Source organism: Propithecus coquereli, unplaced genomic scaffold (assembly GCF_000956105.1).
Source record: "Propithecus coquereli isolate 6110/MARCELLA unplaced genomic scaffold, Pcoq_1.0 Scaffold339, whole genome shotgun sequence".
In the NCBI taxonomy this organism is placed as follows: domain Eukaryota; kingdom Metazoa; phylum Chordata; class Mammalia; order Primates; family Indriidae; genus Propithecus; species Propithecus coquereli.
The window spans coordinates 1,507,372-1,533,205 of record NW_012149052.1 but is presented as its reverse complement, the minus strand read 5'-3'; the positions used below and the strand labels follow the sequence as shown (position 1 = coordinate 1,533,205).

The 25,834-nt window shown below is 35.7% G+C and overlaps 1 protein-coding gene across 1 annotated transcript in view; it reads right to left on the bottom strand.

Annotated features, from left to right (window-relative positions):
• The window catches only part of VPS13A (vacuolar protein sorting 13 homolog A (S. cerevisiae)), a 262,251-nt gene that overhangs the window by 170,884 nt on the left and 65,533 nt on the right, over positions 1-25,834 (bottom strand). Inside the window, 4 exon segments of the mRNA XM_012650655.1 lie at positions 1,088-1,171; positions 5,105-5,261; positions 6,354-6,508; positions 8,315-8,399. Of these exon segments, the coding sequence (XP_012506109.1) occupies positions 1,088-1,171; positions 5,105-5,261; positions 6,354-6,508; positions 8,315-8,399 (481 nt within the window).

Here is a 25,834-nt window from a genome sequence, read left to right as displayed (position 1 = left end):
TCCACCTCAGGAGGGCATCTCAAAAGGTCAGTAGAGGCTGCTTTCCAAGGTGACTGCTGTGGTCTTAACCCCATGGTTCCCATCTGCTTTGAAGGACAAAGCAAGGTCTACATGGAATCACAGGATAAGAGCTGATCGAAGAGTGTCGGCTCAGAGATGGATTCCTGCGGCTAAAAACAATTAGCCCAAGGGACAGTTCCTGCTTGACTTCTGATGACCTGTCTCTATCTGCAATAACTTGATAAAGAAATATGGAGCCACTACATCTCTGTTTAACCCTTCAGTTAAGTGATAGCTTTATCTTAGAACTTAGAAGTTTGTCCTTGAAAGTTTTTGTAACCAGAGTTAGTTAAGGAATCTATAGAAGCCCTTTAAAATATTTGTAACCCAAAACGAATTACCTGTTATTGTGTAAGTCTGTTACCCCTGGCAACCAATCTCTGTACCTATAAATACCCATGTGAAACTTTATTCCGGGCCCTATGATTAACGGGATATTGTAGGGACCCTTGAGTACCCCTGCTTTTTTATCTTTATAAATCTAGAAAACTATATCTTCGTCTCTGTGTATTCTTTTATTTCAATTATTCTGCATTTTCTATTATTTTCTTATCCTTTGCGATGACCCCTACCTAAAGGACCTGATTTTTTGCGGGGAGCATGGCTAAACTCCCGCAGGTATCATAAATCAATAAGAAAGGAATAGTGTTATTGACACCACAAAAATCAGATAACTTCGCTCAACAGTGGGAAATGAAGTGAAAGCATCATCTTGAACCATATACAACAATAAATTCCCTCAAGACTAGAAAGTTTATTTCTTTTTCAATACTCTGATGGAAGAAAAAGATCAAACGCAGGTCATTTCTATGTAGAACACAGGCTTCTCATCTTGCTATATGAAGTATTTATAAATCACAACTATTTAATACAGGATGACAAGACAAAAAAACCTTAAAGTGTTAGGAGTTGCAGAGATTACATCAGAATGAAGATTAAAGAAACTGAAGATTACTAAACTTACAAAACTTGACTATAACATATCATAAGCATACTTACCATATTAAGCAGATATAAATGGAGCTGCTTACCTTCACATATTCCAGTGTTAACAGATCTTCCATTGTGTTATCCAGTGTTGTGACCAAATAAACGGGTTTCTTGTTTTCATCTAAAAATAATTTTTAAAAATTATCTTTTCATAGGACAACTAACTGAAAATAAATGCAAGCAATATTAGTAATTATATAATTGGAAACAAAGGCTTTTTTAAATCAGTTCTGGACCTTGGATTCTACCTTACCAAGGTCAAGTCCCTTTTTGATTTTTTAAACTCTAAAAATGTAATTTCTCCTTACAATTTCCTTCCCTTCTCTTGTGCCGCACAACACTGAAATCTTCTATCTTTCTAAACCCAGATGGTAGGTAAGGTTAAAAAAAAAAAAAACAAGCAATCAATTAAAGATAAAACAGAACGGCTTTTAGGAACCACGATAAAAGGGCAGAAAGAAAATTCTGGCCCTGGATCACAGAAGATAAAAACAAAAACAAAACAAAACAAAAATCAGAGTCCTTGAAAACCCAGTTGTTCAGAAAACAGATCAGGAATGTGATGAGACATTAAGTTTTTCTGTATATTAGGTTAGATTAAATTAGATTAAAATAAACCTATTACCATATAATTCTGATCAAAACCTGTTGTACTAGAGAAACTGGTGTCAAAAAGATTTTTACAGCAAACTTTTAAAAGTATCATCACCAAATTACTTACAGCTGCTGGAAATTAACATCTGAGACTGGAAGGACTACAAACTAATCATACAATTCTTGAGGGGAAAAAAAGCCACAAATTCCATGAAGTCCTACAAACTTAAATGCTTATTAGCACATGAACCAGCTTTATATTGATGGTGTTAACATTTCAACCCTTAAGAAGGTCCCCACTTTGTTTACACATTTATTCATTCACTGAACAACTATTATACTGATCATTTATTTTGCTCAAGAAACTGTGTAATTCATTCCCTCTGAGAAAACAAAAGTAAAGATATCAGAAATAGGTGTAGTAAAAACTGTACGCCCTGTATTGTTTTGAAAGGCTTGTTTTCTTCTTTGCTCTTAAGAAAACAAATAAAAAATAAGAATAAATGTAAAAATTAGGCCAAGCATAGTGGCTCATGCCCAGTGCTTTGAGAGGCCAAGGTGGGACGATCACTTGAGGCCAGGAGTTCGAGACCAGCCTTGAACATAAAGATCCTGTCTCTACAAAAATAAAAAATAAAAAAATTAACCAGGCATGGTGGTGTGCACCTGTAGTCCCAGCTACTTGGAGGTTTAAGCAGGAGGATCCCTTAAGCCCAGGAGTTTGAGGCTACAGTGAGCTATGATCACAGAACTGCACTTTAGCCTGGGCAACAGAGTGAGACACCATCTCTTAAAACAAAAAAAAGTAAAAATGGACAACTGCTATAATACTTCAAGATTATTAGAGAACACTGTCAAGTTGGTTTACTTTTCTTTACAATTACCAGAGCAAATTATTTCTTGATGTAAAAAGCATAATAAAACAAAACTCTGTATCTACTACATATGACAGTACATAGTATGGCAAGTATGGCAAGAGATAACCGTAACACAATCTACCGCACTCAAGTTCCGAAGGGCTATGGAACAAGTGTAGAATACAAGAAAAAAATGTATAAATCATATTCTCTGACCAAGTCTTAAGCCACAGTTCTTAATTTACACCCCAATTTATTTTATTTTTTTTAGAGACAGAGTCTTGCGCTGTCATCCAGGCTGGAATACAGTGGTGTGATGACATCTCACTACAACCTCGAATTCCCAGGCTCAAGTGATTCTCCCAACTCAGCCTCCCAAGTAGCTTGGACTACAAGAGCATGCCCCATGCCCAGCTATTTTTTACAAATTTTTTTGTAGAGATAGGGTCTCACTATGTTGCCCAGGTTGGTCTTGAACTCCTGGCCTTAAGCAATCCTCTGCCTCAGGCTTCTAAAGCACTGACATTACAGGCATGAGCCACCTTGCCCACTTTGCCCACCTTGCTCCCCATTTTAAAAATGACATCTCACCAAAGAAGATATACAGATGGCAAATAAACATATAAAAAAAATGCCTCACATCATACGTCACCAGAGAAATGCAAATTGCCACTTCATACCTATCCAAATAGCCAAAATCCAGAACACTGACAACTGGAAAGGATACAGAGCCAATAGGCACTCTCTTTCATTGCCAGTAGAAATGCAAAATGGTACAGCTACCTAGGAAGACAGTTTGGCAATTCCTTACAAAACTGAATTTACTCTAACCATATGATCCAGCAATCATACCCCTTGGTATTTACCCAAAGAAATTGAAAACTTATGTCTACACAAAAACCTGTACGTGGATGTTTGTAACAGCTTTATTTATAATTGTCAAAACTTGAAGCAATCAAGATATCCTTTGATAGGTGAATAGATAAATAAACCGTGATACATCCAGACAATGGAATATTATTCATTGCTAAAAAGAAATGTGCTATCGAGCCACGAAAAGACAAGGTGGTAACTTAAACACATATTACTAAGTGAAAGAAATCAATCTGAAAAGGATAAATATTATATGATTCCAACTATATAACATGCTAGAAAAGGCAAAACTATGGAGACACTAAAAAGATCAGTCGTAGTTGCCAGGGGTTAGGGAGGAGGGAGGATGAACAGGTGCAGCACAGAGGATTTTTTTAGGGCAGTGAAACTACTCTGTATGATAATATAATGGTGCATACATGTCACCATACATTTGTCCAAACACACAGAATGTGTAACACCAATAGTGAATCCTAATGTAAACTATCAGATTTGGGGTGATAATGATGTATCAATGTAGGTTCATCAATTGTAATAAATGTACCACCCTAGTGGGGGTGCTGATCATGGGGGAAACTATACATACGAGGGTGCAAGGAATATATGGGAAATCTCTGTACTTTCTGCTTAATTGTGCTGTGAATCTAAAACTGTTCTAAAAAACAAAGTCTATTTAAAAATTTTTTTAATGTCATCTCTCCTCACACATAATATTATTTTGCTAAAACATTTAATGAAATTAAACTATTGATTAGTTGTCTAAATCATTCCCTCTACCATTCACAATTATCTTTCAAGGAAAAATCCAAAAAATGTAAAAGAAGAAATATAAATAGTATCCTCCCTAAATGCCCAACATAGAAAACAGTATTTCCTTAGGGATCACATCCATTATGATTCTGAAACATAAAGGATTTGTGGTAAGTAGAACACTATCCTCTAGCTCCAACAAAGAGGTCTACACACTAATCCCCTGGAACCTGAATATATTACCTAGTATGGCAAATGGGACTTTGAAGATCTGATTAAGGTTAAGGTTAAAGGGAAAGTATCCTGAATTATCAAGTGTGGTCCAATCTAATAACTATTAAAAGTGGAAGCAAAATGCAGAAGAGGAAGTTATAGAGATGGCAGTATGAGGAGGATCTGACGCCCTGTGCTGGTTTTGAGATGGAGGGGCTATATGCAAGGACCAAAAGAGGTTTCAAGGAGCTAAGGGCAGCCATTGACTAAAAGGCAACAAGGAAATAGAGACTTAAACCACATAAATGAATTTTGCCAACACCTGACCGAACAAGGAAATGGAAGTCTGAAGTCTTCAAAATGGAACTCCTGCTGACATCTTGATTTTTTTGCCCAGTGAGACTTGTGTTAGACTTCCGCCCTAGAGAACTTTAATAAATTTGTGTTGTTTTAAGACACTAAGCTGTAAACTGTTACAGCAAAAATAGGAAACGAATTCAGTGTTCCAGTATTCAGTTAAAATTTAAAATTCAACCATGATCATTTGATTTTCCTTAATGAAAAAAATTATCTTCATTGTTTCCTCTGATCTACCCCTCCGGATTACCAACTATAAGATAAAAGTTAAAGATTAACTCATAATGTAATAGTTTTCTGAGAATATTTTAGCAAATGTACTGATTCAGAGCCTAAAGAATTAAAAACTGTCCACCAGGTAGTCGAACAATAGAATTAATTAATTTATTTTTAAAAACAGACATTCTTACCCAAGTACTCTGGGCATTTTAAGCAGAACTCTTTCAAAAAGGCATATGCTTTCAAATCATATGTTCTAATCTCAATTTCTGTACCCAATCCTAAAACATCAATTTCTACCACAGGCAGTTCACAGTCTCCAACAAGGTGATAAAATTGAATCAAAACCTAGAAAACAAAGAAAAAAGAAACTACCACTACATAAACAAAAACATGTGCATAGTGGTTATATATGGACATATAAGATAAATATTATATATTTAAAATTTGTGAGAGATTTTATACCCACATATACATATAATACATAGTTACACTATAATACATAGTTACACTAAATAATCATTCTCATAAAATATGTATTGAATACATACAGTAGATCATCTAAAATCCCAATTCTTAAGAAAGTTAAATCTTCAAAAAAGGGGGTGAAGGAGCACAAGGAACTTCACCCCAAAATATTTCTCCTTGGTATAATGAATATTTTGAATAAAAGGCTCTTAGAGATCAACAGACGCTAGAAGAGACTTTTCCCCTATCTGCATAAAGACCAGACAGACCCAACGAGGAGAACAATTGTTTTTCCTTTCCCTTTCCCTCAAGCTTTTACCTCTCCCAAAGCATAGAATAAAGATGTTCTGAGTTCCTTATCTGTCTAAAATCTAGACCTACCAAAGAAGAAAATAATTACCTCTGGTACCTTTCTTGAGTTTTCATTAACTGAACCCATATCACAGGAAGGAAGATTAAAGTCTGTTAACAAACCTGGGACAGACTTTTGTCACAAACCACAGTCCACACTGGAGGCCCAACAGACTTTGTCCCACACGCAGACCATTATATGTTCTCAAGCCCCCTAAATTCTCCCTAGTAATCATTTATTGCCCCTCAACAGAATTCCTTTTCTCAACCCCTCCCCATGACCTGTTTTGCCAGGATCTAAGCCCCTTCTATAACCTCAGGATGGTATATAAGCTTTTGCACCCCGTTGAGTGGTTGAGTCTTCATTCTGAGGGCTTTACTGTCATGTAAAGCTATGATCAAATAAATTGGCATGCCTTTTCTCCAATTAATCTGCCTTTTGTGAGTTGATTTTTCAGCACACCTTCCCCTACAAGGGGAACCACAGAGCAAGTCTGGATTTAGCTTAATCAGGATGAAAACAACAGTGCTTATTAGCAATGACATTATATAAATAAGATATAAATAGTAGGAATGAAAAGCACTTTGAATAAGCCATATTAATCTTACCACGTTACTTACCTCTGGTACTTCAAATCGTATTTTGAATGTAGTCAAATTTACTGAACAATCCTGCTTTTGTAACTTTCTGTGTCGACTACTTTTAACTTTAGTTGGAAATTGAAGAGGCTCATCCAAGGGACTACATGGTGCATCAAAAAATTCCTCCTCTGACTCTAAATTTCATAGAACAATGTTTAAGTCAATAATAAAAATGATCAACTTAATAACATTTTAATTTTTCTGAAATAAATAAGAACATCAAACACTAAGGGTCTATTTTAAAAACCAAATATGAATATGAGAATCAAAGAGAAAAGAAATTACTGTATTTTTAAACAAATAACATTTTTGATAACAAAAATATGGAAAATTACAAAATGTAATCTTTAGTTTAAAGATCATCTTTTGCAATCATTAGTCTATTTTAAAATTGACTAAGAAAATTTTACAGGAAATGACAATACCAATGATGACACACATCATGAATACTAAAAGTAACATGTTAATATGCTGCTCACTCTTCCTGGATAGTATAATCGGACTTAGTTATAAACCCTGAAATATTAGCAGCAGAGGGCAGGCCCTTAAGTCTAAAAGAAGTAAACTGAGATCAAGTACTACTTTACATATGAATATATACACAAATATAGGTATATATGCATATATATACACATAGTAACAAATATAACATATGCATACATTGATATTAAAAAGGATCCAAACTGGAGAAACACTTAACCACTTAGTAAAACCATTAAAAAGAGGCTTAAAGGAAACTAAAACAATCAGAAGTATATCCCTAATAATTAAGATTGAAGCTATAGTAGATGAGCTCAGAAACATCTCCTCTCTGGTGACTACACACAAAGAAAAACGTTCTCTACAAAACCAAGAATCAACGTGGCAGTTTATGTTATTTAACATTTAGCAATTTTTAAAGTCTTAGAAATACAGAAACACATTTACTTTTTCTTTCTAATGTGATCATAGAAAAGCAGATATTTGATATCAGAATATTTGTAAGTCTTTATATGTAAATGTAGATATTAAGACGAGTTCTTCCTTTAATAACAAAGACATTAAAAAAAGTTTTTAAAAAATTTACTACAGTAAAATTTTCTAAACTAAGTAACACATTATAAATTAGCCATCTATGAAGTTTTGTTGAGTTTCTTGGCTCACAGCTGAATAAAGATGATTAACTTGTGAGTTCAACTTTTATATACCAAAAAAATCCCATTGCAAAAGCAAATTTAAGGAACATCCAAATTGTATTATTTTAAAGAAATTTTAGCAAAAATTTCCTGAAAATATACAACTATCTGCTATTGCCTGAAATTTTTTATATAACAGAGAGCAAAATATTCTACTCCAAAATATGTGTTTTTCACATAAGGATTATATTGAGTTGATTATTTTGAGAAACAGCAGACACAGGAAAAGCTCTAAAGACAGAGTATAAGTTTTCCTTCTGTAAGGGAAATTAACACTCATAAAGGAAATCTATCTGTGTAAAGGTGTCTCCTTCTCAGTACCAAGAAGAATTACTCTTAATCATAAGACTTTATCAAAGAAGATACTGACTTAAATGTGCATAACAATCTTTACCCTTGTATACCATAATTTTCCTGGTCACCTTCCCATAACTTGCATCCCCCTGCCCCTAGCCCAGAAGTCCAATATCTCTTTTTCTTTTTTTAAGCTCAAGTTAGTCTATAAAACCAACTTTTAATCAGCCCTTTAAGTTACTCATCCCTGAGTTTCTCCCATGTACACAAGAATTTTAATACATTTCAACTTGTTTTCTCTTGTTAATCTGTCTTTTGTTAACTAAGCCTCAGCCAAGAACCTACAGGTTAAAAGGAAAAGGTATTTTCCTTCCCCTATATGGTCATTTGAGAAAAATACACCTCAAAATGGAAATTATTATAATAGTATATGTATAATAAAGAAAATATTCTTAAGCAGTTTCATTTTACCATCTTCAGAAACAGAAGGAAGTTCCAAGAGAGGAATTATTTTCTGTGAAATCTGTGATGTTCCCAAAGAAGTAGATGTTTGAATCTGAAAGAAAAGTAATTCACTGTTAATTAGCACACTAAGACATTTATTCAAAGTTCTACAACAATTTTGACAAAAAGCTACTCAATATGAATGGCACTGAAAAGACATCAGATCTGAATTAGAAAAAATACATCATAAAATGTAGATTTAAAGTAGTTTTACAATTGTAAGGCTAAATATAAATTGTAGAACTGTTATAATTATTTCCTTGATGATAGGCTTCGAAGAGATCTTATATTTTAACTTGACATCTTACTAAATAAAGAAACCACCTCTAAGACATCCATGAGGAACAACCACAAGTCCCAATATTTAAAGCAGGTAAAGTTGAGGAGCTTTCAGATTTATTATTAATTTTTAAAAGATATTTCAGTAAATTTATTTTCTTACACTTTGGGGAAATATAGCATATTGACATCCATGCATGTTCCTGGTCTGGCCTGGATGCCACCTGGTCCCTGATGGCTCCCAGCACCCTTTCTGCTGTATCCCCAGGGCACAGCACTTATCTCTCTCTATACCAAGCTCTTGCTTGGTTCTCCCTTGTGGGTTAGTGACTTGTATTTCTCTCTGCCCCTCACTGCATCGTATGCTCATGAGAATTAGACATTATTGCCCTTAAACATACAGAGACCATATATTATTTCTTTTATACATGCTTCTTAGTATTCATTTTGTTTATGTGTATGTGTGATATCTGGCACATGGACCTGGGGTTACCAGCCTGAGGTCAAGGAACCCCTCAATTAGAAGGTATAGGTTAAACAAACTTTTTTTTTTTTTTTTGAGACAAGGTCTCACTCTATGGCCTGGCTAGAGTGCAGTGGCATCACATCATAGCTCACTGTAGCCTCAAACTCTTGGGCTGGGCTGAAGTGATCATCCTGCGTCAGCCTCCCAAGTAGCTGGGACTATAAGCACCTGCCACCATGCTTGGCCAAACACCTTTTAAAAGCCCATGTTATATGACCTCAAGGTTGTTTATCTGGTCATTTCACAGTAATTATAAACTCTGATTGGCAGCTTTAGATTTCTTGATTAAAAATCTAAATAAACTGATTGAGTTATAGGCATTCTTTCAAAGGAGTTCTCGGTGAAAAGATTGCGAACTATTCCGTCTGGTGCTTAGTAAAAATATTTTGAATTAACATATTTACCAGTTACTGCCATTTCTTTATGAAATTCAAAAGTTTTTTGTCAAATAAATAGCAATTTTTCAGTCTTGAAAAAAAAACAAAACAAAACCGCATAATAGTTTTAAAAAATAATAATAAAAGATACCCCTGAATCTTCCAACCAGGCCAAGAAACAAAACATACCATAACCTCACCTAGAAGCATTTTATGTGTTCCTCCTTGATCATTTTCCCTACAACTGATGATGATTTTGCTTTTATTTAGTTTGTATTTAAGCTTCTATGATGATTTTCTAAATATACTATTACCTCTGCCTCTTTCTAAACTGTCAAAAAGGGAAATATTACATGTTTTCTTGTGACTTCCCACTTTAACAAAACAATCTTTAAATTTTAACCATACTGATCGTTTCCTGAATTTCACTGTTCCAATGTATTGCACTGATGAATAAATCACTACTTATTTGTCCATTGCACTGTTGGTGAATATATGTACTGTCTACATATTTTTGCTTTACTTACAGCACCACTATATAAGCATCCTTGAACATGATTCCAGGTGCTCGTGTGCAAGACTTCTAAAGAGTAAAATCATATTATGTTCACCTTATGAAGTATTATCAAACTGTTTCCATAAGTGGTTACAAGACATTACATTGACACCAGCAATAGATTAGAGGTAGTATATCTCCATATCCTCACAACTCTTAGGGTTTTTACAGATTTTATATTTTGCCAATCTCACTGGTCATTTCACCAGTTTTAATTAGAATTTCACAAATGCATGATAGTTATACATCATATCATAGTTTCCTTTGCTATCTTTTCTTGAAATTCCCTTCATTTTGGGAAGCATCAGCAATATTTGTTTAAGTACATTATAGTCTACTACATAGAAGCACACAAACCATAACTGTAAAGTTCAATAAATTTTCAAAAAGCAAACACACCCACATACCAAGATCCAGTATAAAACATTACAAGCAACTTACAAACCTCCCTCATGCTCCTTGCAATCATTAGGCATTCCCCAAAAAAGTAACCAATATGCTACTTTAATTTTTAATGTTTTGAGATTTTTACAACTACTTCCATGAGAGAAACTGGTCTATTATTTTCCTCTTTTACAGTGTATTTGTTAGGTTTTAGAATACAGGTTTTGTTAAGCTCATAAAATGAGTTGGCAATTAGTCCCACCATCTAATTCCCTAAAATCCTCTGGAGTTTTGAGGTAGTCTCCCCCTCAGTCACTGCCCATCTTTGCTGCACATATTAATATTTTTTTTGAGTAGTGTTCCACTGTATAAATATACAACTATTTTTTATCAATTCACCTCCGGATGAACAACTGGGTTTTTTGCAGCTTTGTACTATTATGATTAACCCTACTGTGAGCATTCTAATTCAAGTATTTTCGTGGACATATGATTTCATTTCTCTTAGGTGAAAACCTAGGAGTGGAATTTCCAAGTCACATGGAAATTATATATTTAACTTTATTTTTAAAAACTGCCAGACTATTTTCCAAAGGGGTTACACTATTTTAAAGTTCTACCAGTTATGTATGAGAGCTTTATATGCTCATCATGTCAATACCTTGACTCAGTATTGTCAGTCTTCTTATTTTTGGCCATTCTAACCATTGTGTAATGGTGTATCAATGTAGACTTGATTTGCATTTTCCTGATGAGTAATAGTCAAACATCTTCTCATATTGTCTGTTTACCCATTTATTATTGAGTTGTTGGTTTCCTTATATATTTTGGATACACGTCTTTTGTAAAATATATGTGTTGCAGATAATTCTCCCAAGTGGATGGTTGGATGATTTGCCTTTTCATTTTTTAGAGTGTTTTTCAAAAGGCATAAAAGATTAATTTTCATCAAGTCCAATTTATCCTTTTTTTCCCTTGTTATATTTGTATTTTTTATATCCTAAGATATCTTTACCTACTGCAAGGACTCAAAGGTTTTCTCCTCTGCTTTTAGTTCCATACTTTCAGTCTTTACATTTACTTCTATGTTTCAAGTTAAATTCCATGTATGGTACAAGATAAAGGTTGAAATTAATTTATTTTAAACAAGGAAATCTAGTTGTTTCAGCACCATTTGTTAAAAAGGCTATCCTTCTCCCACTTAGATTGGCACCTATGTAATAAGCCAAATATATATTAGCCATATATTGTGGAATTATTTCTGAACACTATTCTGCTTTATTGATCCATATAGCTATACTTAAGCCAATACTATACCTTCTTAAATAAAGTGGCTATATTGTAAGCCTTGAAATTAAAGGGGTTCAGGACATGCTACCCCCAAATATGGTACCTTGGCATCTGAGAAAATGGTAGAAGCAAGAAGGTCTTGTTGACCTTTCTGTGCCCTTCTCCCCTGAAGCACACCTTTAAAGAATTCTCTGACTTTCCTCCAAAGTAGATCATACGACCCTGATCCACTCCTTATACCCAGAGGAAAGAAATGTCACACAGAGATGCCAAAAAGAATCTGAATCCTTCCAGTTTACTACCAATAGATGATATCCTCTTGAAATCCAATCATACTTCTGCATCACTGTTCATAAAAATATAGTTTTCCCTATTTCTTTGGGTCTTCATTTATGAAGACTTGTGTCACATAAACCTTATATTAAATAAATTTTAGGCTTTTCTCTTATTAATCTGTCTTTTGTTATAGGGACTTTAGCCATGAATGTTGTTATCTTTCTACCCTACAAAATCAACTACTGGAATTTTTGCATCTATGTTAATGAACATATTGGTCTGTAGTTTTCTTGTAATTCTTATTATTTCTTTTCTTACAATTTGTTACAATTCTCATATACTGGTTATAGTATCAGAATAATGAATGCAAACAAACAAGAAAGTATGGCCTGTTCATAAAAGAAATTAGCACAAACAGCTTATGCAGAAGCACAAGCACTGTACTTACTGCAAAATAAATAAATAGTTTTAAATAAGTACAGAAAGCTAAAAGAAAACATGGAGACCTCAAGGAAACCAGGAAAATGACGTCTCAACACACAGAAAATATAAATAATAAGACAGAAATTGTAAAAACAAACCAAACAAAAATTCTAGACCTGAAAAGTATAATACCTGAAAGAAAAATTCACTGGAAAATTTCAGTATCAGATTTGAGCAGGCAGAAGAAAGAATTTGTGAAAATGAAGATAGGTCAATTAAGGTTATCAGAGTGAGGAAAAGAAAGTAAATGAAGAAAAGTGAAAACAACCTAAGAAACCTATGGGACACCATCAGTTGGACCAATATACACATTATGAGATTTCAAAAAGAATATGTGAAAGAGAAAGAGGCAAAAAGAAAATCTGAAGAAGTAATTATCAAAAATTCTCCCAAATTTGATGAAAGACATGAATCTACAAATCCAAGAAGTTTAACGAACTCAAAGTAGGATACACTCAAAAACATCCACATAAAAGCATCTTATAATCAAACTGTTGAAAGACAAAGAGAGAAACTTGAAAGCAGCAAAAGAGAAGCAATTCATTACATACAAGGGATCATTAATAACATTAACAGCAAATTTCTCATTAGAAACCATGGAAAAACAGAAGGCAGTGGAATGACATGTTTAAAGTACTGAAAGAAAAAAACTATTGAATAAGAATTCTGGCAAACTGCCCTGTAAAAATGAAGGACAAGGAAACCATCAGTAGAGTGAATAGACAACCTACAGAATGGGAGAAAATATTTGCTCTCTACACATCCAATAAAGGGCTGATAACAAGAATCTATCTAGAACTCAAAAAGATCAACAAGAAAAAATCAAACAATCCCATCAACGAATGGGCAAAGGACATGAACAGAAACTTTTCAAAAGAAGATAGAAAAATGGCCAGCAAACACATAAAAAAATGCTCAACATCTCTAATCATTAGGGAAATGCACATCAAAACCACAATGAGATATATCACCTAACTCCAGTAAGATTGGTCTTTATCAAAAAATCCCAAAGCAACAAATACTGGTGAGGATGTGGAGAGATAGGAACACTCTTACACTGCCGGTGGGACTGCAAATTAGTGAAATCTTTGTGGAAAAGAATTTGGAGATACCTCAAAAAGCTATAAGTGGAACTACCATTTGATCCAGCAATACCACTATTAGGCATCTACCTAAAGGAACAAAAGTCATTCTATAATAAAGACATCTGCACTCGAATGGCAGCACAATTCACTATAGCAAGGATGTGGAAACAGCCCCAGTGCCCATCAATCCATGAGTGGATTAATAAAATATGGTATATGTATACAATAGAATACTATTCGATGATAAGAAACGATGGTGATCTAGCACCTCTTATATTTCCCTGGATAGAGCTTGGGCCCATCCTCCAAAGTGAGATATCACAAGAATGGAAGAATAGGCTCACGTGTACTCGCCACCAAACTGGCACTGATTGATCAACACTAAGGTGTTCACATAGTAGTAATATTCTTCGGGCATAGGGGGGTGGGACGTGGGTAAACTCACAACTAATGTACGTGGTGAGCATTGTGGGGGGGGGGAAGTGCACGTCTCAAACCATGGTTGCGATGTGGCAAAGTCATAACATGTAACCGAAATGTTTGTTCCCCTAGAATTTCCTGAAATAAAAAAATTGAAAAAAAAAAAAAAATGAAGGACAGGCCGGGCCTGGTGGCTCACGTCTGTAATCCTAGCACTCTGGGAGGCCGAGGTGGGTGGATCGCTCAAGGTCAGGAGTTCGAGACCAGCCTGAACAAGAGCGAGACCCCATCTCTACTAAAAAATAGAAAGAAATGATCTGGACAACTAAAAATATATATTTTGCAGTAATTGGCCGGGCATGGTGGCGCATGCCTGTAGTCCCAGCTACTCGGGAGGCTGAGGTAGGAGGATCGCTTGAGCCCAGGAGTTTGAGATTGCCGTGAGCTAGGCTGACGCCACAGCACTCTAGCCCGGGCAACAGAGCCAGATTCTGTCTCAAAAAACAAAACAAAACAAAAATGAAGGACAAATTGAAATGCTGCCAGATAAAAGCTGAGGGAGTTCATTAATATTACACCTGTCCAACAAGAAACGCTTCGAGAGTCCTTCAAGTTGAAGTAAAAGAATACTAGATAGTAACTCAAAGCTGTACCAAATAAATAAATAAATAAAAGATCTCCAGTAATGCTAAATGCATGGGCAGATATCTAAGGAAGTATTGTATTTATAATTAGGAACAACACATTTTATTTCCTGCATACTTTCAAAAAAGTATAAAAAAAAAATTGTAACTATGTTACTATTAACTGAATCTAAAAGCCTATTAAAAGGATTATACACCATTACCAAGAGGAATTTACCCTAGGAAGACAAGGGTGATTCAACATAAAAAAGGAATTACTATAAAACAATACATTAATAGAATGAAAGAATAATCCACGTGATCATCTCAATTGAGGCAAAATAAACATTCAACAAAAATTCATCACACTTTCATGCTAAAAACACATAGAAGTATAGAAGTAGAGGGGAACTTCCTCAACATGATAAAATGCATTTGTGAAAAACTCACAAATAATATAATATTGAATGATTAAAGACTGAAAGCTTTCCCCTTAACATCAGAAAAAAGACAAGGAAACTCCCTTTCACTATTGCCATTCAATACTGTACTGAAGTTTTAACCAAAGTAATTTTACTCAGAGAAGAAAAATAAAGGCATTCAAATTGAAAAGTACAAGTATTAATAAACCTATCTCTATGCACAGATGACATGATTTTACATACAGAAAATCCCACAGAATCTCACGCACACTCGCACAAACTACTAGAGCTTAAAAAAAGATTTAGCAAAGTTGCAGGGTACAAGATCAATCCACAAAATGCATTATGTTGAGGTGCCAGCAATGAACAATCCAAGATGGAAATTAAAAAAGTAATTCCATTTACAATAGCAAAAGAATAAAACATCTAGGAAAAAATTAAGCAAGAAGGTTAAAAAAAAAAAAACAAAAAACCCTGTATGTTAAAAACAACACATTGCTGATAAAAATCAAAGAAAGTCTGAGGAAAATAGTAAAATATGCTGTAATTTGGAAGTCTTAATATTTTTAATGTGGCAACACTCTGCAAAGTGGTCTTCAGATTCAAAGCAATCTCTATCAAAATTCCAATGGCATTTTTCACATAAATGGAAAAGTCAATTCTCCAATTTATATGAAACTACAAGGGGCCTAGATAATTAAAATGATTTTGATAAAAAAGAACAAAATTGGAGGATCCATAATTGCCAATATCAAAATACCAAAAATGGACAAAGGAGTGAAATGGACACTTCAACAAAGAACATAAACTAAACAAGTGGCCAAAAAGATATGAAAAGATGCTTAACATTGTTAAGTCGTTAGTGAAAAGCAAACCAGAACCACAATTTAGATATCACTTCACACACACTATGACAGCTATAAACAAAAAAACAGAAAATAACAAGTGCTGGCAAAGATGTTGAACTTACTACAAACTACAATATCAAAATTTATTACAAATTTCAATACTCAAAACAGTGAGATAGAGACCTAAGGATAGACATTTTGACAAATAGATTAGAACTGGTAGTTCGGATATAAATCTATACAACTATGGTCAATTGATTTTTGACAATGGTGCTAAGTCAATTCAATGGGGACAGAATAGTCTCTTCAACACATGGCACTGGGACTACTAGATTTCAAGATGAAAAGAATAAAGTTGAAATCCTACTTCACAGCATATACAATATTAACTTGAAATGGATCAACAACCTAAATAAAAGAGTTTTTTTAAAACCATAAAATTCCTAGAAGAAAAGAGAAATGAGTCTTCATGATCTTGGATTTGGCAGTAGATTCTTATGTATGACACTAAGTGCATAAACAACAAAAGAAAAAATTTAAAACTTTTGTTCATCAAAGGGAAAAATCTATAGAATAGTGAAAATGTTAGTAAATTATGTATCTGACTAGAGTCCATCATCCAGATATAAAGAATTCACAACTTAACAACAAACACATTATTTAAAAAATGGACAAAGAAGTTAAACAGACATTTCAACAAAGAACATAAACTAAATGAACGGCCAAAAAGATATGAAAACATTATAAATCATTAGTGAAATGCAAATCAGAACCACAATTAGATATTACTTCACACACACTAGGACAGCTATAATCAAAAAATAGAAAATAACAAGTGTTGGCAAAGATGTTGAACCTTGGAAATTGCTGGTGGAAATGTAAAACTGTACAGCAGCTGTGGTGAAACAGTTTGGTGGTTCCTCCGAGTCAGACATAGAATTTATCATATGACCCAGCAATTCTAATCCAAGGTATAAGCCCCAAAGAACTCAAAACAAATACTTGTCCAAAAATGTTCACAGCAGCACTATTCACAATAGCCAAAAAGTTGAAAAAAATCAAGTGACCATCAATGGATGAATGGATAAACAAAATGCCAAATATAAATAATAGAACATTACTCAGCCATATGAAGTACTGATAAGCACTACAAGATGAGTGAACCTCAAAAAGACTATGTTAAATGAGAAAAGTCAGACACAAAATTCACATACTGTATAACTCCATCAATATGAAATACTCATAATATGTAAGTCCAGAGAAACAGAAAGCAGACTGGTGGATGCCAGGGGCTTGCAGGGTGGAATAGGGAATAGTTGTTTAATGGATACAAGATTTTCTTTTAGGATAATAAAATGTTGTGGAACTAGGTTGCAGAATATGTGAATATACTAAATACCACTGAGTTGTACACTTTAAAATGGTAAATTTTATGTTATGTTTATTTCATCTTGATTAAAAAAAACTAAACACAAAGAAAACAGGATTCTAAAAAAAGAAAGCTAGAGTGACTATATTAATATCAAAGTAGATTTCAAAACAAGGAATATCACTAGGGAAAATGTTAAACATTACAACTGATAAAGGAGTACACCAAGGCAGTTTAACAATTCTAAGTGTGTATGCACCCAACAAAAATACTTCAAAATACACTAAATAAAAACTACCAGAAATGAATGAAAATATATCAACTCACAATTATAATTAGGGATTTCAATATTCCTCTCAGTAACTGAAAAATTTATAAACAGTATCTCAATAAAGATATAGGAAGACCTGAACACTATCAACCTAATTATACTAATTGATCTTTACAAAAATCTTCAACCAGCAACAGCAAACTACACATTACTTTCAAATACACATGAAATAGTCACCAAAATACAACATGTTATGGTCCAAAAGTCAGGAACTTATAGCCCAAAAGAAGACCAAATCTAAGCAGTCACCTGTTTTTTTTAAGAGCCACAAACTAAGAATAGTTTCTACACTTTTTAATAAATATAAATATTAGAAATCAATGACATTGAAAACAACAAAACAAAACAGAAAAATCAAAGGAATCAAAGACGGGATTTTTGAAAAGGTTTAATTTAAACCTCTAACCAAACTGACAGAAAAAAAAAAGAGAGAGAAGTCATAAATTACACCAATATAAGGAATGAAAAATGAGACATCACTACGAATCCCAAAATCACTGAAAGGATAATAAGAAAATATTAAGAACAATGTTATTGCCACATATGCAACAATTTGGATAAAATGGACAAATATCTTGATGGACAAAATCTTCTAAACCTCATGCACAAAGAAAACTGATAGCAGTAACAGTCCTGTAAAGTTTGCAGTTTAAAAATCTTGCAAGAAAGAAAATTCCAAGTACAGATGGCTTCATTGACAAATTCTATGAACCATTTACAGTAGATATAGTATCTGCTCTATACAAATTCTTCCAGAAAACAGAGGAGGAAAGTTCTCCAGCCTCATTGTATGAGGTTAGAAGTACCCTGATATCATAAGCAAAGACATTACAAGTAAAAAATACTAACCAATATCCCTCATGAACATAAATACAAAAATCCTGTACAAAAATTAGCAAATAAATTCTATGATATATAAAAAGGATAATATATCATGAAAAATTAGATTTATATTGGGAATGCAATGCTAGTTTAACATTCAAATATTAATGTAATTCATCATATTTACAAACTAAAGCAAACTATATGATCATCTCTGTAGATGCAGAAAAATCATTACGCAAAATATCTATTCATGATACAAATAAACTCTCAGTCCACTAAGAACAGGATAATTTCTCAATACGGTAAAAAACATCTATAGAAAATCTACATTATTATCACACTAAATAAGGAGAGACTAAATGCAGCCCTGCCCCATAGGTCCTGGGCAGCAACAGCGTGGCCTACTGACACTGAAAAAAAGATAGCTTTACCCTTCCAAACCTGTGCCCTCTGGGCCCCTGGTGGCAGTGGCAAGTCTGAGAATCTCAAAACTGCCTTTGTAGTCATTCTATTCTTTTCATGAAGGATAACTCGTTTGTAGCTGGATAACTCTACTGTCCTGCCCTGTAGAATGCCAGAAGCTCAACAGCCTGTCTTCCTTTTGTCCCATCTCTGTTCCTTTTAGTCCAAGTTAGCAGTATTTCAACTGGTATATTCCCCTCTCTATTCCTGGCTACTGCTGAGATGGGCTGATTGAATCCATGAGTCATACTTCTAATATCTTTTATCAAATGACTGTCCAGGAACACCTTTGGTGTTCTCTACAGAACACACTTTCTCATTTTTTGCACTATGGATAGGTTAAGAATTTTCCAAATCTTTAGGTTCCGGTTCCTTTTTGCTTCACAATTTCTCCTCCAATATACCTCTCTCCTCTCAAATTTTACTATAAGCAGCAAGGAGAAACAAGATTGTGCCAACACTTTGTTTAGAAATCTCCTCAGTTAAATATCCAAGTTAATCACTTATAAGTTCTACGTTCCACAAAAGCAGAACACAATTTAGCCAAGAGCTCCAATTTATAACAACGCCCACCTTCCCTTCAATGTCAAACAATATGTTCCTCATTTCCTCCTGAGGCCTCACTAGAAGCAGCTGGAATGCCTATATATCTACCAACAATTTCTTCAGAGCTAGAATCTCGGCTTTTTTGAACGTGTGCTTCAAAACTCCTCCAAGCCTCTACCCATTACCCAGTTCTGAAGCCGCTTCCACATTTTTAGGTGTTACAGAATCAGTGCACTTCCTGATACCAAAACTGCATGAGATTGCTAGGGCTACCGTAACAAAATGGCATCACAGACTGGGTGGCTTAAACGGAAATTTATTTTCTCACAGTTCTGAAGGCTAGATTTTGACACCTCTGAAGTTGGCCTTTTTCTTGCTATGTCTTCACATGGTCTTTCTTCTGTGTGCAGAGATACCATCCCTGGTATCTCTTTGTGAGCACAAACTTCCTTATCTTACAAAGACACCAGTCAAACTGGATTGGGGCTGACTCTAATGGCCTCATTTTAACTTAATCACCACTTTAAAGATCCTATTTCCAAATATAGTAACAACTGAGGTAGTGGGGTTAGGAATTAATATATGAACTTTCAGGTGGAGGCAAGATGGCTGACTAGAGCCATCAGTTGCCAGATTGTCTCAGCAGAAAAAGTTTTAGGTGAAAAAAACATACATAGCCCAAGTAGAATGATGACAGAAGAGTGCCAGAACCTACCAGAGATCCCACAGGAAGAAGTTGTACAGCAGAACAAGAAGGAGCAAGATTTTGGCAGAGATCAACCTCCAAAGAACTTGCAGTCCCATAGAAATGGTAGGCAGGTGTGTTTGTTTTCCCTTCCCTCACACTTCTGGGAGACTATAGGCACCCAAACTGTCAGAGAGTCCCTCTACCCTCAGGAACCCAAACGCTGCTGCTGTCAGTGAACTGGGAGCTTCTTGAGAACAGAGTACCAGGCTGTCAGACTCCACAGGGTCACTCATCCTCACAACAGACCTGAGCCATGGCAGGGGGTGCCATACTACTTTTCCACCCACTGAGTGCATCTGTCCTGCCCAGGGTGCTTGAGTCTTTCAGTTGCCTTACCACTGGACCACACATAAACAATCCCCAACACCTGCCCAGACTATGGTGGTCAGAGGGGGCTGGTGGGTCTCAGGGGAGCTATGTGAGCACAGAGCTTGTACATTCAGGCGAGGATAGCTTCAGGGAAGAAAAGAGAAAAACATGTCGGGGGTGGGGAACCTTGGGACATAAGGCACTACAGTGCCAGCTCTTCTCCATTCCAACTCTTCCTCCTCCTCCCTTCGCCTGTAATGCAGCTATGCCAATTCCCAACTGGGTCAGCACAGGGCCCTCAATTGATGATTGAGCTAGGGCTCTCAGAAGTGGCCCCTTCCCCTCTGTCAGTGCGCCCATGACATCAAGGCTTCCAAGGAGAGGGGGGCTCATGCCTTTCCCTTTAAAGATCTACATTAGACCAAGAGTGCTTAGATCGTGGGCTCCCTTCCTGCTGGCACTCCAGGACACTGCCTGCCTGCCTGCTTGATCAAAACAGGGCATACCCCAAAGTGGAGGGACATTAAGCCTGCTTGAGCACTCCACAGACAACTCAGGACCAGCATGCCTCTCCCTGTAATGTAAAGGGATTGAACTCAGGGATCAAAGGACAGTCCTGCAGGCCAGATCCTTTACCTCTAGGGCTCAATTGCATCATTCACGGGCATGGGGGAGAGATATGTAAACTGACCTTGAGAGCTGAGGGGGCCTGGGCCAGTAGAACTAAAAGGTGAGGGTGGGGTGAATATCAGCCACAGCACACTCCCAGAACACCTCCCCACACAGGAAAGCTGCACTGCATCCAGGGTGGGGTCCTGGTCAGGGAAGCTCACAGCCAGCAGCAGAACTGCTGATGAGCTCAGCTGGTTTGGGCTGCTACTTGTAACCAGATGCCAAAAGGAGACTGGTGAAGCAAGGGAAGAGGCAGAAGAGTGAAACCTACTCCTACCTCCTGGACTCTGAATTCCAGACTGCCCCTCCCTGTGAACAGACTTTTTTCATGGTGGGGCCATGTCAGCCCCTCCCTGGTGGCTTTCCCCAGTGGCCCAGGAGCCAACCCTCAACCCCTGCTGAGACAGAGCTTGTGTATGCCTTTATGGAGCCTGAATGTGGGATCCCCAGACCCAGTCTCACTGACCCCATCCATTTCCACTGTGGTGGAGCACAATAAGGGGCCCCTGGGAGCTTAAGGGCCATGCCCATTGTCTGGGAAACCTGAGCACTTCTGACTGATTAGGGCCAGACACAGGTCCCCAAAACACCACTGCAGCTGACTCTCTTGTGCAAGATCCAATTACTGGCAGGGAGATTAACTTGCACAGCCCATTACAGCATTTACTGATTCAATCATATAGGGTTTGGCTGCCTCTTACCACAAGTACCAATTACTGACCTGAAGATTAAACTGGACATCCCAGTATAATTCAAACTGTTAATAAGTCCACAGGACTAGGGAAAAAAGAAATTTCAAAGACCTTCATCTCCGCTTATTGAGAAGAGGCAAGGAATCTACTCATGCACACAGTATACCACTGCTACAGCCTACAAATAACTAGCGATTGAGAAAAACACCACACTAAGGCTATGTATAAGCAAGGTAATCATTTAGAACCTTGGTCACCCTCAAAGTATGCAGAAGCAAAGTCAAAGTTCCTTACCCAACATACGCTATGGGCATAGCCTTAAGAGGAAGGGGAAAAAAGGGGGAAAAAAGCCCCATCTAAATAAAAGGAAATACAAAAATTAGAAATGACAGCTGCTCATTTTTGAACAAGCACTTTACAAATGTCTCCTCCACGGCCCTGAACAATGTGATTGAGTCCTAGAGGTACAGGATTTGGCCTACAGGACTGTCCTTTGATCCCCAAGTTTAATCCCTGACTGTGATGGGGAGAGGTGTGCTGGTCCCAAGTTGTCCATGGAGTACTCAAGCAAGTGTGCTCAGTTCTTAAACTGAGAAGGAATACGTGCAAGAACTCCGGAAGCATGAAAAATCAGAGTGATAGGACATGCACAGGATCATGTCAGCTCTCTAGTAATGGATCCTAACCACAATGAAAATACTGAAATGACAGATACACAATTCTAAATACAGATTTTAAGGAAGTTCAATGAGATACAAGAGAAAATTGAAAACCAACTCAAAGAAACTAGAAAAATAATTCATGAAATGAATTAAAGATTTACTGAAGAGATACGTTTTAAAAAACCAAAAACTTCTGGAAATGAAAAATTCATATAGGGAAATACAAAACACAATAGACTAGACCAAGCAGAAGAAAGAATGTCAAAGCTTTAAGATGACTCTTTCAAATTAACCAATCAGTCAAAAATAAAGAAGAATCAAGAAGAACAAAGTCTCTGAGAAATATGGGATTATGTAAATCACCCAAATATAAGAATCACAGATATCCCTCAGGGAGAAGAAGAAAAAGCAAATGGACTGGAAAACCAATTTGAGGAGATGACTGAGGAAAACTTCCCTGGTCTTGCCACAGGTGTAGACACCCAGATACAAGAAGCTCAACAAACACCTGGGAGATTCATTGAAAAAAGGACATCACAAAGCCACACGGTCATTAGACTGGCCAAAGTAAACATGAAGGAGGAACTCCTATGAGCCATGAAGTAAAAACATCAAGTAACCTACAAAAGAAAAATCCACCAGACTAATAGGAGACTTCTCAACAGAAACCTTACAAGCCAGAAGAGACTATGAGTCCTGTCACAGTCTCCTTAAACAGAATAACCATCAGCCAAGAATTCTGTATCACTCAAAACTAAATTTCATAAATGAAAGAGAAACGAAGTCTTTCCCAGACAAGCAAACACTAGGGAATTTGTCACCACTAGACCTGCCCTACAAGAAATGCTTAAAAGTGCTCCATACATAAAACAGAAAAATTGACACCCACGGAAAGTTAACAACTCACAGCTCTTATGAAATAGTAACATGAGGCAGAAAATAGAGCAAGTAGGTAAAAATCAACATAACTGGAACAGTATCTAACATATAAATATGGAAACTGACTGTAAATGGTCTAAATGCCCAACAGAAAAGACATAGATTGGCAAAAAGATTTTTAAAAAAACCACAACCCAAATATATGCAGTCTCCAAGAAACCCATTTGACTCATAAATATTTTCAAGCCTCAAGGAAAAGGAGTGGAAAAAATACTACACACAAATGGAAACCAAAAGTGAGTGGGACTAGCTATTCTTATATCAGGTAAGATAGACTTTAAGTTAAAAACAGTTAACAAAATACAAAGATGGTCATAATATAATGATAAAGAGATCAATTCAACGAGAAAATATAATAATCCTAATTATACATGCACCCGATACAGAAGCAAGAATGCAAGGATGGTTCACCATACGCAAATCAATAAATGGGATCCACCACATAAACAGAATTAAAAACAAAAACCATACGACCATCTCTATAGATGACAGAAAAACCATTTGATAATATCCAGTACCCCTTAATGATAAAAAACCGTTAAAAAACTAGGCATAGAAAGAAAATACCTCAAAATAATGAAAGCCACATATGACAAACCCATAGCCGATATCATACTTATTGGGGGAAAGTTGAAAGCATTCCCCCCTAAGAACTGGAACAAGACAAGGATGCCCATTGCCACCATTGCTATTCAACATAGTACTGGAAGTCCTAGCCAGAGTAATCAGGTAAGAAAAAGAAATAAAGCACATCCAAATCTGAAAAAAGGAGGACAAACTATCCGTGTTTGCTGATGATATAATATTATATCTAGAAGACTCTAAAGACTCCTTCAAAGACTCCTAGAACTGATAAATTCAGTAAAGTCTCAGGTTACAAAATTAATGTACAAAAATCAGTAGTATTTCTATATACTAATAACCGTCAAGCTGAGAGTCAAATCAAGAACTCAATACTATTTACAATAGCTGCAAAGAAAATAAAATACCTAGGAATATACCTAACCTATATACCTGTAGAGGAGGTGAAAGATCTCTACAAAGAGAACTACAAAATATTGATGAGAAAAATAACAGATGACTCAAACTAATGGAAAAGCATCTCATGCTCATTGACTGGAAGATCAATATTGTTAAAATGTCCATACTACTCAAAGTAATTTATAGACTCAATGCAATTCTCATCAAAATACCAACATCATTTTTCAGAGAATTAGAAAACGGTCCTACATTTCATATGGAATCAGAGGCTGAATAGCCAAAGCAATCCTAAGCAAAAGGAACAACTCTGGAGGCATCACATTACCTGACTTCAAATTGTACTACAAGGCTATAGTAACCAAAACAATATATTACTGGAATAAAAGCAGATATATAGATCAATGGAACAGAATAGAGAACCTAGAAATAAAACCATATACCTATAACCAACTAATTTTCAAGAAAGCATACAAAAACTTATACTGGGGAAAGGACACCCTATTTAATACACGGTACTGGGAAAACTGGAGTCAGATGCACGAGAATGAAACTGGATTCCTATCTCTTACCATAATACAAAAATTAACTCAAGAGGGATTAAAGAATTAAATGTTAGACCTGAAACCATAAAAATTCTAGAATTAAATGTAGGAAAAACCCTTCTGGACAATGGCCAGTCATAAATTCTTTTTATGACTAAGAATCCAAAAGCAAATACAGAAACAACAAAAAGAAATAAATGGAACTTAAGTAAACTCAACAGTTTCTGCACAGCAAAGGAAATAATCGAGAGAGTAAACAGACAACTTAAATAATGGAACAAAATGTTAGCAAACTATACATCTGACAAGAGACTATTATGTAGGCTCTACGGGGAATGCAAATAAATCAGCAAGAAAAAAATAAGTAACTCCATTTAAAAGTGGGCAAAAGACATGAACAGTTTTCAAAAGAAAATATACAAATAGACAACAAACATACAAAAAAATGCTCAACATCACTAATCATCCAGGTAAAATGCAAATTAAAATCACAATGAGATACCATGTCACCCCTGTCAGAACGGCCATTATTAAAAAGTCACAGAACAATAACAGATGTTAGCATGGGTGCAGTAAAAAGGGAACACTTATACACTGTCGATGGGAATGTAAACTAGTACAATCTCTACAGAACACAGTATGGAAATTACTCAAAGAACTAAAAGTAGACCTACTAATCAATCCAGCAATCCCACTACTGGGTAAATCTAAAATGTCAATTCTCCCCCAAATTGACAGTATAATACAATCCCTATCAAAATCCCAGCAGGAATTTTTGTAGACATTGACAAGTTGATTAGCTCCTTATGGGATGGGAAGGAAAAAAAAGAAAAAAACAAC